This window comes from Talpa occidentalis, unplaced genomic scaffold (genome assembly GCF_014898055.3).
Source record: "Talpa occidentalis isolate TD23 unplaced genomic scaffold, MPIMG_talOcc4v2.1 talOcc4.13, whole genome shotgun sequence".
In the NCBI taxonomy this organism is placed as follows: domain Eukaryota; kingdom Metazoa; phylum Chordata; class Mammalia; order Eulipotyphla; family Talpidae; genus Talpa; species Talpa occidentalis.
Window position 1 is genome coordinate 5,325,757 of NW_023601322.1, and position 16,833 is coordinate 5,342,589.

Consider the following 16,833-nt stretch of genomic DNA (forward strand, 5'->3'; position numbering starts at 1 on the left):
ACTTGGGTGTCTTTTAACTGAGGTACTGAGGTGGGTCGTACAGGATTCATAGTGAGGGCGTGCAGAAGGAACTGGTGGCAAGGAGTACTGCCTGGAAATTGGTGCTTCATACATCATGACCTTTATCCTCAAGTGTAATCATGATTATTCATTGATAAGTTTTATTAGGTATTTTAATCATCTTAATTTAGCTAATTTGGGAATTGATATAAATTATGAAATTCTCCATGAGGCAAAAGGGGAGCAAAGGCTATTAACATCGCTGTCTTCTTTTGTAATTATAATTACTGAGATCAGAATAGATATCAGAATATTTGTGTATCTGCGTGTTTCATGTATCTCTTCTGTCCTTTTCACTTTTCAGTGAGTTGACGATTCCAACAGTCGTCGTCCTGAACACGTCCAACCAGCAGTACTTCGTGCTGGACAGACAGCTCAGGAACGCCGAAGATATGGTCCAGTTCATTAACAGCGTCCTGGATGGCACAGTAGAGGTAAGTGGCTCTGCTCGGACAGGAAGAGTGAAGAGTGGCCGTCCCCGGTGAGGGCAGGTGAAGGCTGGCCTCCGTCCCCGGCTTCTCCTGATGAGAGACGGTCACATTCTAGACACAGGCGGTTCTTCAGCACCAGAGGCTGCTAATGGCTGGAATTGTCCTGCTAAGGGTTCCTTGGAGGACTCTTGGGTGTCACCGTGGTTGGAGGTGCCCCTGGCCCTTGGAGCCAGGGGCCCGGAGAGTGTGAGGTAGGGGTGTGCGGTCTCCCAGCAGCGTCCCCTCTGGGTCCCGGCGCCCCTCAGGTTCAGGAGTACAACTTGCAGAGGACATTCCTCTGGGTTTTATAAGAAAACCTGCAAATAGGGCCATGTTCTAAAGAGAGAAGGAAACATGTTGAGAATCAGAGCCCCAGTGGAACCAAATGTAATCCTGTAAAAGATTTCTCAGGAAGAATGACTAGGCAGTCTTCACTGTCTGTCTTTCTCTAGACTCACTTGCAGTGGTTTTCAGACTGGGGGCTGCAGCCCTTTTTAAAGGATCCTGAAACCACCAGCTCGTGAGCAGCCAGCATCTGTGACTCAACAGATGAGAAATAACAGCACAGAGAATGAGACGTCATTGCTTTCCTGAAGTTTTAAGTATTTTGTGGGACTTGTTTCGGCTTGACACAAACTTTATTTGAAACTTGTCAAGCAAATTAGCAAGTTTCTCCTTGGAAACACTCTTAACCACTTTGTAGGGATTTGTGAGTGGATGAAACGCATCTCAAGCTGATTCAGAGAGTTGGGACAGGCGTATAGAGCTCGGAAAGACAGGACAGGGGCCAGACTTCAGGACTGGCTGATGCGGAACTTGATTGATTTTCACCTTTGATGAAAGGACTTTGTCTCCTTTCTGCACTTTCTTCTTTCTGAGCTCAACACGCTGACAGCCGCGGGGGTCCTACGGCGGTGGCCCCTTGACCTCTGCAGTCAGGCTCTGAAATTGGGCCTGGGCTCGGGTGGGCTGCCTCAGCCGCACTGCATGGTGGCCAGCGGGGAGGACCAGTGCTTGAGAGCAGACCCGAGCGTGTGCGCAGGGGTCGGAGGACGGGCCCCAGAGCAGCCCGGGTCCCGCCAGGGCTCTGGGGGGCTTATGCAGGCGGCGTAGACACCGTGGTCTGTGGTTCTGAGAGTATAGAACAGAGAGAAATGAAGGTGTGGACTTTTAAAGCACAATCTAATTGTTTTTTTCCTGTTAAATTCAAGGCCCAAGGAGGTGATAGCATTTTGCAGAGATTGAAAAGAATAGTATTTGATGCCAAATCTACTATTGTGGTAAGTTAAGACAGTTTGTTCAGTATCATTAATAACTGAGAATGTGTAAGTAGAAAGACTCTTTGTGTCTAACTAATGTAAAATCTGGAATCTCAAAGAATTTGGCAAAAACAAATCTTTTCAATTTGCAAAATAAGAACTAGACTGTATGTTCAGTAAGAAAATACATTTATCAGGTGGAAATTAGGTCTCTTTAAATTCATTTCTGTGCGATTGGAGAGTTAACTGGGATTCAAAACCTGTTACTTGATAGTACGACTCCGCAGTGTCTCCTCCTCCTGCCCGGAACTCCTTGCTCAGAGCTCTAGAGACCCTTCTCTCCAGCCAGCATGGGCTCAGCTCAGCCTGCAGGGGGCATGCTGGGATGTGTGGGTGCCTGAGCTTGGTTCTGCTCGTCCGTCCTGAGCTTCCCCGGCCTCTTTCCTCCTTTATGGCCAGAAGCAGTCGTTAAAGAAGAGCTGGCGTCTTCTCTCGGGGAGGAATACATGTGTTAACCTGTGGCTCTTGCACGCGTGCTTCAGTTTGTCGCTGACCTTTCTCTTCCTCTTGCCTCCAACCTAGAAGGCCCTTCCCCCGTGCGCGGCCGCTCCTTGACCCGCACGGTGTCCTCACTCGGCCTGCCCTGTCTCCCCTGTCTGCGTGCCGGCTTTGTTTCCTCTCCTCCCTTCCCAGGATGCCCAGTGAAATGCTCTGTCCATTTCTCGCTTCCTGCTCGGCTCTGAATGCGAGTTCTGGGTGCTTCTAGCCGGAGACTCGTGCTGCACCTCAGCCTGCCTCTTTCTGCTCATCCTTCATTTTTCCACTTCACAACACCTCTACTCTGTGAAGCCTCCTTCCATTATCTCAATCCAGGGCGACCATGCTCTCCTCTGAGATCTGAATCCTTCTCGGCAGTTAACATGTCACAGCGCCGAGGCAGGATAGCTGAGAAGCCTGCGCGCTGCAGGTACTCGTGCTCCTCTGGGAGCTGAGGAGACAGTGTGTGAACTGAGGGAATCTGGTAAGGGAATGTGGCTCTGCTACTCACCAGGTGCGTAAAAAGTGTGAGGAATGTTAACTAGAAACTCTGTACCTTCTTCATGGCAGACGGCTGCTTCTCGGTGGGCAGCTCCCTGCCGCGGCCCCTGGGCTCTGGTAACGTGCCAGATAGCTGGTGGCTGCTGTCATGGCTTTAGAAGTGTCTATGTGGTGCCCTTTTCCACTGCCGGTAGCTGGCTATCCACACGCGCCCAGTTCTGTTTCTTACAGTGCCATTGACTTGGTAATTACTACGGAAATCCTGACATTGATTTTTCAAGAGCTAACACCAAGTTGGATGGTGTTGAGAGGAAGGAGCCTCTGAGGCTTCACACGCAGGTCTCTTTCCAGCACGCACCTGAGGGTGACCGCGCTGTGCTTGTCTCTCCGCAGTCCATATTCAAGAGCTCGCCACTCATGGGCTGCTTCCTCTTCGGCCTGCCACTGGGCGTCATCAGCATCATGTGCTACGGGATCTACACGGCCGACACGGACGGGGGGTACATAGAAGAACGGTACGAAGTGTCCAAGAGTGAGGTTGAAAACCACGTGCCGGCAGCAGAGAGCAGGGACCCGCAGGGGCCAGGAGACGCGCCGGTGCCCGCGGCGCAGGAACCCAAGGACGCGCTGGAGAAGAAGCAGGACTGAGCAGGGCCGGTGCCAGTGTTTGCTTGAATTTCCCATTATCAGAGCCTATTTATTGAATTTAGACATTTAATCATGATCTTTACAGAAGAGGACATGTTATTTGTATTTTGCTAATATCAAGTGCATGGATTAAAGTAGTCCTGCCGTGAGTGGGGAGTTGTGTGGAGCGAGAGGTGAGGTGCTTGTGTAAAACAAGAGAACAAACTCAGAGCACTGCGTCAGCTTACCTGTAGATGTCATTAGATCAGTTCTGTTTGCATGTTTCTCTACCTGAATATTCTGTGACAAAATGGAGATCTTTGGGCAGAATATTTAAGTTGGCCAGTCAGGCAGCAGGCAGATACGGTTTGATGTAGAAAAGTGCAACCTCCACCTCCTACCATCCATTCTCATCACGTATTTTGGATAACATTTATATGGACAAATTAAGTCTTTAAAATTTAGGCACTTTAAGGAAAATGAGTAAATTTTCCACAGGTCAGATTAAGATGACAAGAATAAAGATAATTTGGTTTTATATAGCATAGCAATTTTATTTTGTTAGTCGTTTTTAAAGGAGAAGATACATTAATTTTTAATTTTATACTCAGTTGCATTGTTACCAATTTTCCTATGGCCCTGTACAGTGAGGGAGAATAGTCTCACGTCTGATCTTTGCAACGTCTAAGGGTTTCCCCAGAGCGGTGAGCTGGCCCCGGGCCTCTCCCCAGGCATCTCAGCCTTCTCGGCCGCGTCCTCGCGAGGGCCTCTTCCTCCCGCCCTGCTTGAGCCACCACAGCCGGCTTTTCTCTTTTATATCTAGGGGTTTCCTCTATCAGTTTCCTTTGATTAAAAAGCTCCTGCTGTTTTTTAAAAAGTAATGTATATCCTAGTTTTATGTTGATGGTATAGTCACTTATGATCTGACGTGTGCGTGCATGTAAACAGAGTTTACTGACATTTGTCTGTTACATCATATGACGGGCACGTCCGTATTCACAGTTAGTCATGAGTGATGGGACCGGCCTGTCAGCGAGCATGCATGCCCAGCGTTAAAGCATCTCCGGTTACCTTCTCCAGCCTCACAGTTCTGTCACCCACTTCAGCCAGCGACCCTTCGTTGTCTGTCTATAAAGAAGCGACGTGCAAATTCCACCCCAAGTGATGTACAGACTGGGGTGTTTCTTAAGTGACAGTTTGCAATGATTGTTGTAGAGTAGTTTATATTGAGCTGAGTCTAGGATTGTTATGAGGTGACTGTTATTATTTGGCTGATTATTTGAGTAGTTGAGTTACCCAATGTAAGGGATTTTATTAAAATTTTAAAAGGTTTAATCACTTTAAAAATATGTCTCTCGTGGCCCTGATACTGCAGTGCTGAGGGCTTTGTTCCCAGAGGGCAGCCTTTGTTTATTTTTGATGCCAGGTTGATTGAAACTGCACTGAAACTCCTGAGTCCTGTGCTGAGGAATCGTCGGTGGCTTTCACTGTGTCCATGTGCTCTTCTCTGCAATGATTCATCCTCACACGTCACGTCTGCCACCCGCTGCGCTGCTTGCTGCGTGCAGTCACAGGGGCTTTCAGGAAATGGAGTAGGATGTTCTTAAATGGAAGTTGGAGAGAAAGTGTCCACAGTAGACTGCTTTCCAGGGAGGAGCGAGCGACGCTGTGGGGAGATGAGTGGACGCTGTGGGGAGATGAGTGGTGGGTCGGAGCCAGGCTGGCGTCTCCGCAGGGCAGGGCTGAGGCCAGCAGGGTGCCCTCGGCCTCAGGCTCGTAGCGTGGTGTGGCCAGTGATGGGAGTGGCCTGGGAAGAGCCATTGCATTTTCTTCAGATTCCTCAGCTCAGGTGCCCCTCACCGCCTTTTCTTGTCTCTTGTCACATCAGCGGAAGAGCCGCCCCAGGGGCAGAAAGCAGGCGTGCTTCAGCAGCGGAGTCCAGTGGCGGCCTCGCCTTCTGCCATTTTCTGGTCTGTGAGTTAACGTCTGGGTCTCCGTCGTCTCTTCCACAGTTCTGCACTGTTGCGCGGTGGCCTGTGTTTTCAGAATGTCTGATGGGGACACAAGGTGTGAGGATGGTTTCTAAGTGATTTATTTCATATTAAGGCTTTGCTTTTTACTTGTTTCTATTTGAGGATGTCGTCACATTTCTTGCAGATTTAAAATATTTGCTCACGGGTGTGCTTTGCCTTCAGTGTGACAGCAGAGCTGGGGAGGAAAGCTCCCTCCAAAATCAGTTTCTTAATCTAGTCGGAAAGTGTCGGTGTTCCTCTAATTCCATGCTGCCTCTCGAGGCCGCGCGCTGATGGGGGACCGCCCTTCAGCCAGCTGGAGATGCCTTATGCCTTGTCTTTGAGTTGTGACATAGTTCGACTTGCACAGTAACTCCTAAAACCCAGAATTCTGCGCGCTTGCTGTTGCTGAATCTGGTGCTCAGACATTATTTAAAGATATTCCAAGGAGAGAAAGCACATATTTTTATCAAGCCGTGCAACCCATTATTGGTGGCGCTGCTTTTTGTTCGTTTCATGGGCTATGATACCGTCTGCCTAGCTTCTGTTGTCTGAAACTTGTCTGAGGTGTTACACCTGTAATTTTTGTTTTCTTCCTCTCATGTCGAGTCAGATGTCTGATTTAGAAACGGGATTAAGAGCCAAGATGTCTTGAGGTTGAAGAATGGGTCTGTATGAAAAATTAACTGCGTTGTTTTTGTTGAGTGAATTTTCTGGTCTTGGTTCTGGTCTTGTGTTTGGTTCAGGGGCTTTTTTAGTTTGGATTTCGCAAAAAAGTAATTTAAGTACTTTCATCGTTGCTTCATATGCTATGGAGGTTGGACAGGGGAAAAAATCACTGAGCTCTTCTTATGCAGAAATTGGTCAAATAAACCAGTGCTGGGTGTTAGGACTAGCAGTTGGTGGGACTAGGTTTGCCATTTATTTTTATAAATATATATTTTTTCTGAATGGGTCCGAGTCCAAGAGTGGGCAACAAATAATTTTCTACTTTGGACTAATCTATAAAGGTTTTTGAAAGTCTGTATTACTCACTTGTTGAATTCATGAGATCTTGCCTATGGCACCAACTGTAAGCCTTTGTTTTCTAAAATGAATAAATTGAAAACATTTACAGTTGTATTTGTTTGGTCTTGTCGCTACTGAACTTTTGGTTGTTTGCAGCATGAACAGTCACCTGTGCAAAAAAGCAGACAACTAATCCTCATCTTCCAGAAAGCACCTTCCACACGTCTCTCTCTCTCTCTCTCTCTCTCTCTCTCTCTCTCTCTCTCTCTCTCTCTCTCTCACACACACACACACACACACACACACACGAATTCTAATTTGCACCCTGGAGAAACTGGTGAACATACTATTAGGCTGTAAGGTTTTCCTCTTGGCATTTGAGCTTGAAATTTGTGGGCCAGGCTATCGGGAAGGGCTGGTGAATAGAAGGGGGTGGAGAACAAGAAGTGAGCACCCCGATACTGATCGCCCCTCAGAGTCGGGTGCCCTTGACCTTGGTGGTACCAGTCCTGAAGACTCCATGCCGCCCAACACAGATGCCCGGCTCAGGAGTGGAGAAGGCGAAGGAGGTAAAAGATCTCTAGTTGTAATTTCCTCCCTCTGTCAGGAAGTCCCTCACTAAGGAGTCCAGAGTAACTGCAGCTTCTGCTCGGCCCCTTTGTCAGTGTTCTGGGTATTAAAACGTGTCCCTGAAAAATGCTTATGCTGAAGTCCCAGTGTCCAGTGCCCTTGAATAGGACTGTGCTTGGAGATAGGACTTCAAAGAGGTCACGATTAAAATGAGGTCCTTGGTGGGGAGCCCCGGTCGGGTCTGACTGGTGTCCTGACTTGAGAAGAAAGTTGGTCCAGTCATGGAGGAAAGACCGTGTAGACACGGGGACAACCAGACCAGGGGCCAGCCCTGCCTGGATCGCAAACTCCCATCCTCAGAACTAGGAGGAAAGGAGTTTCGGTCGTTCCATGTGTGCTGCTTATTCCTGCGGCCCCAGGAGGCTGGCGCGGTTGCTATAATAACATCAGCCAAGAGCGGAGACCAACACTGGCCTTCGTAAAGGCTTAACCACCTATTAACAGAAAACAACACAATGGGTTCCCTTGCACCAGGCTGGGGCGCAAGGCTGGAGAGCTGCTCAGTGCCTGGAGTAGGATCTTGAGGGGTATCGCCGGCCTCACCAGCTTAAAACAAGTATTTGCTTATAGAGATGAGATAATTCTATCCCAGATAGATCCTGGAGCAGAATGGATCAGTCATTACTGACTTGAAAATGACTGACTTGAAAATGACCAAGTACCCTCCCGTATCCTGAATCCCTCCCCCTGGGTAATGCCAGGAATGTCTCATGACCTGCTGCCCTCATGGGGCTTCTGTGTGTCTGTCTCTTCGAGTTGCTATGTTGATGCCCGAGTGGACAACAGAAAGGTAATTCTTGCCATTCTGGAGGCTGGGACTCTTCAGACCAAGTTACCAACAGATCCCGTGTCTGCCTCTTGGTTCACAGAGCCCTGGTCCTGTGTCCTCAGGGTGGGGGAGGAGAAAGAGCTCCCTGAAATCTCCCCACAAGGGCACTCACCTGTTCCTGATGGCTCCATGGTTGCCCCCCAAAATCCCACCTCCTAATTCCATCAAGATCGGTGTTAGGATCTCAGTGTATGAATTTGGGGAGACCCAATAGCATTGCAGGTGAGAAAATGCAAAATGAGGTGCTTCTCTACATGCCTCTAGATGCTTCCATGCATGCCTTTCAGGCGTATCCTGAATCATCCTGAGTTCTAGCTCTTTGGGATGTAAATATGTCTCTCCAGGGAATGACTGCACTATTATCTCCATGCGCTGGGATGGCTCCAAACTCAGATCTCTGCACCACTTGGAATAAAACATTATTAGTTCTGGGAGGTAAATCTCTCAAGTTCTAGCTTAACAGTCATAAATTGCCTTCCAAACCTCGCTTGCACCCTCTACTCCTAGGTTTCAGTGAAAGTTGCTCAGAAAGCCCTCACAATGCAGAAACAGAGAAATATATTCTGGAAAACCCCACAAGGTGTCAGCAAACTTTGTTCTGTGAGTGCCAAGCAGTAACGAAGGGAGATTTGAGGACCAGGCTCGGCCGCACATGCTTTTATTTTTTGGAAAAAAAATCTTTAAAAATGTGGAACTCTTTCTTAGCTCAAGGTCACTTCAAAAACAGGCCTCAGGCTGGATTTGGCCGGGAACCATGCTTGCCTGGAAGAGGGAGAAAGCCTTCACCGGGTCTAGAACTCCACGCCACACAGAGGGGTGAGCTCATTTTTTGTTTGATCAAGTTTGGGAATGGACTGTGACTTCCATGAAAGGGGAATTTTTACTTACGACTTTTCATACACGCGTATGACCACAATATGGATTTATTGGGGGGTACTGGGAGAGGGCAGCCCCGATATGAACTGGGTGACCTGCCTGTGGGTCCTCCCCTGCAAGCTTTAAAGGGACTTCCACTAAGTCTTAACCGCGGGCACACACAGGGTAATAAAGTGTTTATTTCTAAAGAAGGGGAAATGAAGAAATGAATAACTCGGGAAAAGAGAGGGAGAGAAATGGGTGAATGCATCCTACCAGTTCTGCTGAGCTGGGACCCCAATAGCACGCTGAGAGCTGGCGAGAAGCCAGGAGCCGCCAGGCCCACATTCTGGTTGTGCACCAGGCCTGGCTGCTCACTCACCTTTAGGTCCCAGCAGCCCTCCCTTTGCTGGTGACGACGTGACGGGATTTTTAGTCCTGGTATGTTGGATCTCTTTGGTCTGGGGTGGGGGTGGAGCCATAAAAACCTATTTGTGGAGTTTGTACAGGACGTCAAGGCCTTTCTCCCCAACACTACGCCAATGTCAGCGCAGATTCAATGGCAGCAGAAAGGGGCAGATACAAACCTCTTGGCAAAATGCTGGAGCTGGCGCTGCGGAGTGGGCAGGACCCGTTCCAGAGAGCCGGAGTGGGTCTGTCTGCAGCGGAGATGGGGACGCGTCTCCACGTCTAGGGCCAGGTTTGAGTCTCCCGGAAGATAACCGGGCGGGGAGCTGCACTTCTCAGGGTGAGAGCCCAGGAGCTCCACCAAGCCTGGGGAGGACTTCGGGCTCACAGGCACGGAGGCCAGAGCATCCCCAATGGGCCGAAGCTCTGGGCCTGTGTTTATGCCGCTCGTCAGGCCCATGATCAGAACCGCCCGTTCTTTTGTATTCAGGGGGGCTTTCTGCACAGCCGGGCGTCATCTGCCCGGGCCCCCCCTTGTCTGTCTATCAGCATCTTCCTAAAGTAGCGGTCACTTTCAGCTGCCTTATCTCGGCTGCCCACCGCCGATCAGTTGGTGTATTGCCATAGAAGCCAGTCGAGAAGGTTCCAGTATCGCCATGTACAGTTGTGATTCGGCCCAACCTCAGCTCCCCCACGACGGGTCCATTCCACAGGGCAAGTCTGATGTCACAGGGACATCCCAGCACTGGCCTTGGTTCCACTTTGTTGCAGTGACCACACCCATCTGCCTTTGGTGAGGAAGAGCCCTCTCGTGCGTGCGTGGTGCCCAACACCTGGGGTACCCCTACCCCTGTTTGTTCACGGGCCTGCTCCACGCGGCTGTTCCCTGTACCATGTGAGTTACGAAAGATAGTGCTTCCAGAAAGGCTCTTCTGGCATGATGGTAATCCTTCAAAATGGCTGGGGCTCCTTTATGAACGAATCTCCCGCAGTTCTGGTGAAAGATGTGTCTCTGGCCCTACCCAGAGCAGGTCTTACCTGGTAAATCCGCCCTCCTACCCCACTGGCCTGACCTTTCTATTGGACAGCTTTGTTGAGATATAATTCATAAGCGCTGGAACTCAGTCCTGTGAATTGTACAACCCAGTGTTCTTTTTTATAGTCATGTAGTTAGTGATCTGACTCTCCACTATCTAATTTCAGCTCATTTTTATCACCCCAAAAAGGGCCCTACATCCATTATCCAGTTAATTCCTGTTCCTCCCAGCCTCCAGTCCTAATCTACATTCTCTGTGAAGCTTCCAGCTTCTGCAAATGTTTAGCAACACGGTATAGCTAGACCTGTGTTGTGAGATGATGTCATGGATTTGATAAGCATCCAGTGACTTACGATCATGAGTATCTTCTCACATTCTACTGGCCACTGTATGTACCTTCTTTGTGTCACTGTGTATTCAGATCTTTTGCCCTTTTTTAAAAAAAATGGGCCTGTCTTAATTATTGCATTTTAAGATTATTTATGTATCCTGATACAAACCCCTTCACTCCAGTCAACATATTGGGAAAACCACATAATTGGTTCAGTTTTCCTGCATCTCCTCATGGGTCATGCTCAGCTCCTCATAACTTAGCGCCTGTTGGCAGCCATCCAGAGGAGGTCAAAGGGACTCACCGAGTTGGAAAAATTATCCCTATTGTCAAGAGGGTTCAGTGGAATTTAGGTGTCTGTCAGAATCTGCCCATATGTCCTCCTACCAATTTTCAGGGTTTCATTCATTTCTATTTAAGATCCCAGCTTCCACAAAAGAGACTCTGCAGTCCTGAGGATTCAATTAGTGTTGTAATTCAACCATGTGCAAGATACACCTATGGTTTGCTTTTTAGAAATCTCACTCCAGTGGCTACAGGAGACAAGGATTTCTTTCAAGGCAGCTTTTGGGTCCTTGAGGCAGACATTGAGCTGGGAATTTAAGGCCCTGAGCTCATCATTTTCTTCCCCCCAAGTTCTTCTACACAGTTAGAAAGCAACAAGCCAATCCATTATGTTCCTTATTTCCACTAAAGTACACTAAGTCATCAAATACTGAGCTCTCCAGAGCATTGCTTTCTGTCAGCTTTCGCCACAGCATGCCATGGGTTACTAATGACCCATTCACACCAGAAACCAGGTCACATGTGCCCTTCAATCTAATTTGATGAGCGCCAACTCAAGAAAACCCAAACTGATTTATAGAATTTACCCTTAAGGCTCTGTTCCTCTGGAGCCACTCCCAGGACCAGAGTCTGTATAAGTAGGACTCAATCGGGGAAGTGGCATTGACAGGCAAAATGTGTGTCTGAACACACACAACATGTATTCCTTTGTCCTCTTCCAGTTGGAGCTGGCTAAGTCAACTGTCTTTCCAAGGCTGCGTCTTCACATCTAGTGATGGAGTTTGAACTTCCCTGAAGAGACAGAGCAGGCAATTCAGAAGGGAAGGTGAACACGGCTGAGGAGAGCAAGAATAATTTGGAGCCACCGAGATGGAATGAAAGCGCGTCAGTCAGCTCCTGCTGGACTGACCTTGTGGTGCGGGCGTCATGCAGTAGCCAGGACATTCAACGAGAAGCTGGTTGAAGAACCACAGAAGGGGGACCACCGGGCGGCGGCCAGTAATGACCTTGTGCCAACGAGGAGGCCGCAGAACACCTGCACCATGGGCATCCCTGGCGTCCAAGGCGGCCTTTTACCCACAGTGTCACTCAAAAAATTCTCTTCTGCCCATTCTAACAGGAAACAGAAAAGGGATTTCTGGAAACTTTTTCAGTCTAGTCAAGTGGACACATGACAAAGCCACATCCTGGTTATATGACTTTTAATTTTTTAACAGTTTTATTGAGGAATAATTGATACACAAAAATGGCACATGGCAGTGATGTGACAATTTGATGAGTTGTGCCTATTGACACCCATGAAACTATTTCCACAGTCAAAGTATAAACATACCCTTTTCTCCCAAGTTTCGTCCTGTCCTTTTATTTTGTTTTTGTTTTACTGTGGTAAGACTATCGAACACGAGATAGCGTATGTAACCTTTCTTTTGGCTGTATTTACTGAAGTAATATTGATCGACATCACAGCATGTGTCTTAGGGGTGTAGATTTATACCTCTACAATTGCATGTTATTTCACCACACCCACCACCCAAACCCCAGTAATCCTCAGCTAGCGCCCCCTCTCCCTTGGCCTGACCCTTCCACCTCCCCTTCTGGGAGCCTCATAGCCCAATGTGCTCTCCCCACCTTGCTTTTGATGTAAATGATTGTTGGGATTTGAATGAGGGAACAGAAGCAAGGTCATAGAATAAATTAAGGCCAGGGATGAATCAATGTGTTAGTACTAAGAAGTGAGTTTGTGTGCACAGTCTGAGGGGTTGGTGATCCAGAAAAGTGGCTGCATTGTATTAACAGCAATCAATACTTGTTTGTGATTTGCAGTTTCAGCTTGTAACACTGTGCCATTTTTTGCTTCTGAATTCCTGAGAGATATTGATGTGTAATCTGGGTATGCAGAAGCAAATGAAGCTGAAAATACTAAAGGCATCATAATTCAAAACTGATAGGTTTCTGGACCAGTGTACTTATTGAAAGTTAAGGAAAATCTAAATGTACACTCTATACACCCAAGTCTTTTCTTTCTTTAGTTGAAGATGAACTAGGTCTACCTCAGGGACCCAAAGGCCATGCTGTGAGATAAAAGAAGAAAAAAGATGTCACAGAACCTAAAAAGTCATCAGTGGATCGGTGATTTACTGATGAGTCTGATTCAGCAGAATGTTGGCTTTAGAAATCTGAGGGCCCGGGAGAAGGCTCAGGAGTTCCACATGAACTAGAATAAATCTAAATTATAGGAAGGGAAAAGTGATTTATTTCTCACTATGCTATTTATTCCAAAGTGTTCCACTTAGTTGAACTATTAATACTCTGAATAAAACACTCAAGCTAATATTGTACAAGGACACTCACACTCGATTCCCTGTTTCTCCTCCTTAGTGATGGACAGAAGCAACCAGAAGGCCATAAACTCATCAAAGGATTGTTAGCCAAGACAATAAAAATTACTAGAAAGCTCTTAGCAAAGCCAAGTGCTATAGGAATGCTAAGTAATGGGGCCAAGCTTTCGAGGTGAGTGACAATGATCTGTTAGACGAACACAAGCAGAATGTATTTCACTTTTTTTAAATTTTCTTATTGATATAGAAAAATAGTAAAACTATTACTTGTTTTTTTTATCAAATATGTTATAAAAATTTCTCCAAGTTTGGTTTTGTAGTTTTAATTTATTATGCTGTGTTAAGATTTTTTAAATTTATTTTTTACATCATTGTTCATTTTTAAACAATATCTGCTTTCCCCAAAATAAAAACAGACAAATATTTCACTCTTTAAGAGAGAAATGAAGGAGGTTAATTAGGAGGACTTAAGTAAATCAGATTGATAGAAAGAGGGGCGTAAATTGGTGTGTGTGTGTGTGTGTGTGTGTGTGTGTGTGTGTTTGGGGCCATGCCTTTGATAAGTAGGAGGTAGATACATAATTTTAGTTATTTTATCTAAAAATTCTGACCATGTAAAGGTGGGTAGTTTGAATTGAATTCAACTAGACTTTGTTTATGTATCATCTACTATACACCAAATGTTGTTAGGTTACTAGAATTTTAAAATAAGAATATAGACATTAGGACTTCTCTTCATCTTGAGGGGGGAAAAGATATCCATATGAAAATCTTAATAGAATGTGGTTAAGACTGCAAGCTGAGGGCCTCCCCAATAGAGCAGGGGTTGAAGACAGCACTATGAAGCTATCGCCAGCCACTGTAGCATGAGTTCAATCCCCGGCTGGCCAGGGAGCTACCCACATAGCGCAGCAGACCTCTCCTGTCTTGCCTGCTGCTCCCTTCAGCAGTGTATTTCAGTCAGTCTGCCTGTTCTGTTCCCCGCTGTCTCTGGTGAATCTTCTCACCCCCCACACCTCTGGCTTACACCCCAGTTCTTGTATGCATAAATAAATAAATCTTAAAAAAAAAAAAAAAGGCTATAAGCTGATTCCTCAGCAGTGGAACACAGACACCAGAGCAACTACCCTGAGTCCCCCCAGACTGTCCTCTGGAGCGTGAACTGGAGTTTAATAATCCCTTTTGGGTTTGCTGTTTCGTGGGCAGTGAACGTGGTCCTTTTAAGCCAGCATTGGTTGAAATCTCTGAAGGACACTCACACTAATTGCACCTTTGTGATAATTTTGAGGGTAAGAAAATATTTATCACAAATACTGGAAGCAATTGTGAACTTAACATTTATAAATCATGGATCTACCTCCAAGAACAACTGGAATTATAAATGGTTAATATTCTGGTTCTTTGTGTGACTAAGAGCAGGTGATTTACTGAACAAATTATCCTTTTACCAGTAGAAAGGAGAGACTTGCTAACCATCCCTGTGATGATGATCATATTATAACATATAAATATGGCAAATGAACATTTGTGTACCTTTAATTTATATAGCTACAAGTTAAGTATATTTTTAAAAGTAAACACTTGTTATAACAAAGTTTGCAAAAGTGGTACCTGCTTGGTATGAATAAAAGTGGTTTTTAAGTGGGTATAAAAATAGAAAGCTTCCCCTAGCACTCCACTTTTATACAGCACATAGGACTTTTTTGATATGTGATATAATAATGTTTTTTCCTAGTTCACTTTCTGCAGATTGTTGCATAACGTGTTATTAGCCTGGTTATGAAGAAATAGAAAATTCTCAGTCTTCTGGAGAGGAACAGAAAACTGAAGATCATTTCTTAATAATTAAAATCTCCTTACGGCTATAGGTAATTCTTAGAGTTGACCATATTTCATATTTATCTCTCTGACTCCATTGTCTTAAATTTATAATAAGATAGATTGTTATCTTATAGTCCAATTAGTAAATATATTACTTAATGTTAGTCCATTGTCAATAAAAATGATCGATATTTGCTGACTGTGGCACTGGACTTAGATATTAAAGAAACTCATCCTAACCCCTTTCTTCACTTACTCTTTGCAATTATTTCAGTCTTATCCTTTGCCACTGATCTGGACCCTATTTGAAATTTTAGGATCAACTCTTGCATATGATTAATTAAAAATCAGAGCTGCAGCTTACGGTATTTTCAAGAGGAAAGAAACTCTCTGGTGTGCTGAAAATGTCCTCCCATTGTTTAGACTTTTCTTCCAAAAAAAAAAAAAAAATGGAATCAGCAAATAACACCACAATCTGTAAGTAATAACCTGTTGGGAGGATTGAAGGGCCAGGAAATCGACAACAGCGATTAGAATCGATAGTGTGGGAGTCAGTAATGTTACATGAATTATTTAGTTTTATACTTCTTCCTTAGGAAAAAAAAAATATCTACTGGTTGAGCAAACAAATGTTCTCATTACATCCTGTCACTCATCCCTAACCACACATGACTGGGTGGTTATTTAGAGAAAGATTATATCTGAGGAACAAGTGCCGACTGACTCTCCTATAAAATGCAGCAGAACTTTGAAAGAGCAGGTTCCCAGGGACAAGTCAACCCTGTAGCTCCCCAGGAACGTTCATTATCTCTAAGCCATGCCGAGCAATATTTCTCAAATAAAATGGTAGCCCGCAGAGGTCCTCCTGAGTATGTGGGCAGAATGAGTAGGATGACAGCAAACCAAGTGCAGAGACCTACAGGTGACAAGCTCCACTGAAGATGATAAATTCATTATGAATGAACAAAGCCAATGTAGTCACCCTTCACCATTCCTCCCCCGCTCTCCAGCCAGCTCCGGGCGTCCTGCTGAGAACCAGAAGGAAACAAGGAATAGTTAAGAAGGACTTAACCGATGTGGAATCTAAAAAAGGGGAAATTGTGAAATTGGAAAGTAGAAAGGTGGTTACCAGAGGTGGGAGGGAAGTTGGGGAGATGTTGCTTAAGGGCAAAGACTTGGAGTCAGTCAATGAATATGTCCTGGAGATCTAATGCACAGTACAGCAATTACAGACAACAACGTGTTAGGAACGACTAAGCTGCTAAGAGACTAGCTCTTCATTCTTCCTGTCACAAAATGGAAATAATGACGTGAGGTGCTAGAGTGTCAGCCATGGACATCTACAGGCGCATCAGGTCACAAGGTGATCACCATATGTTCATACTGTTCTGTGCCCATTATGTTGCAATAAAAATAATTTTTTAAAAAGAGAGAAACACAACTCCTTCTCTCTTTTCACAAGATTCCATTTTTACCTGCCTTGTAGGGATTAAAAGACCAGACAAGACAAAAGTTGGGTCATTAGCAGAGGAGGGAGGTCACAGAGAAGGGAGTGTCTCTGGGGTTTGGCAGAGTTCTTTACATTTGACTCTGAACTTCATAATGAACCAAAAAGAGACACACTGGAAGAGGGCATTGAGAACCCCAGAAAGCAGCAACCCCAGCTGGATCTAGCCCCAACTTTGTGGAACTACACTATGACCTCATTCTAACATAGAAACAACTAGGAACAGCCTCAAGACAAAACAAAGCAAGAGATGCGAGACTGTTTTGCTAGGATGCTGCATGGATCGCAGAAGAAATGCAGTTTCCCTTTGAACGCTA

General features: G+C 45.8%; 1 protein-coding gene and 1 long non-coding RNA gene across 5 annotated transcripts in view; both read left to right on the plus strand.

Moving 5' to 3' along the window:
- TMX3 (thioredoxin related transmembrane protein 3) overlaps positions 1-6,579 on the plus strand; it is a 42,217-nt gene extending 35,638 nt beyond the window's left edge. For both annotated transcript variants that reach the window (XM_037508421.2, XM_037508422.2), the window contains 3 exons: positions 365-494; positions 1,742-1,810; positions 3,221-6,579. In XM_037508421.2, the coding sequence (XP_037364318.1) occupies positions 365-494; positions 1,742-1,810; positions 3,221-3,475 (454 nt within the window). In that variant the 3' untranslated portion in view covers positions 3,476-6,579. The remainder of the gene's footprint in view (positions 1-364; positions 495-1,741; positions 1,811-3,220) is intronic.
- A 3,320-nt stretch (positions 6,580-9,899) lies between these two features.
- Positions 9,900-16,560, plus strand: LOC119242984 (uncharacterized). 3 transcript variants are annotated; one of them, XR_005124595.2, is made up of 6 exons: positions 9,900-10,139; positions 11,572-12,260; positions 13,229-13,360; positions 14,924-15,056; positions 15,327-15,486; positions 15,606-16,560. It is a non-coding gene; the product is annotated as an uncharacterized LOC119242984 (long non-coding RNA). The 3 variants fall into 3 exon arrangements; XR_008551329.1 differs by lacking the exon at positions 15,606-16,560 and having other exon boundaries at positions 9,901-10,139; positions 15,327-15,555; XR_008551330.1 differs by lacking the exon at positions 15,606-16,560 and having other exon boundaries at positions 9,902-10,091; positions 15,327-15,555.
- The last annotated feature ends 273 nt before the right edge of the window (positions 16,561-16,833 follow it).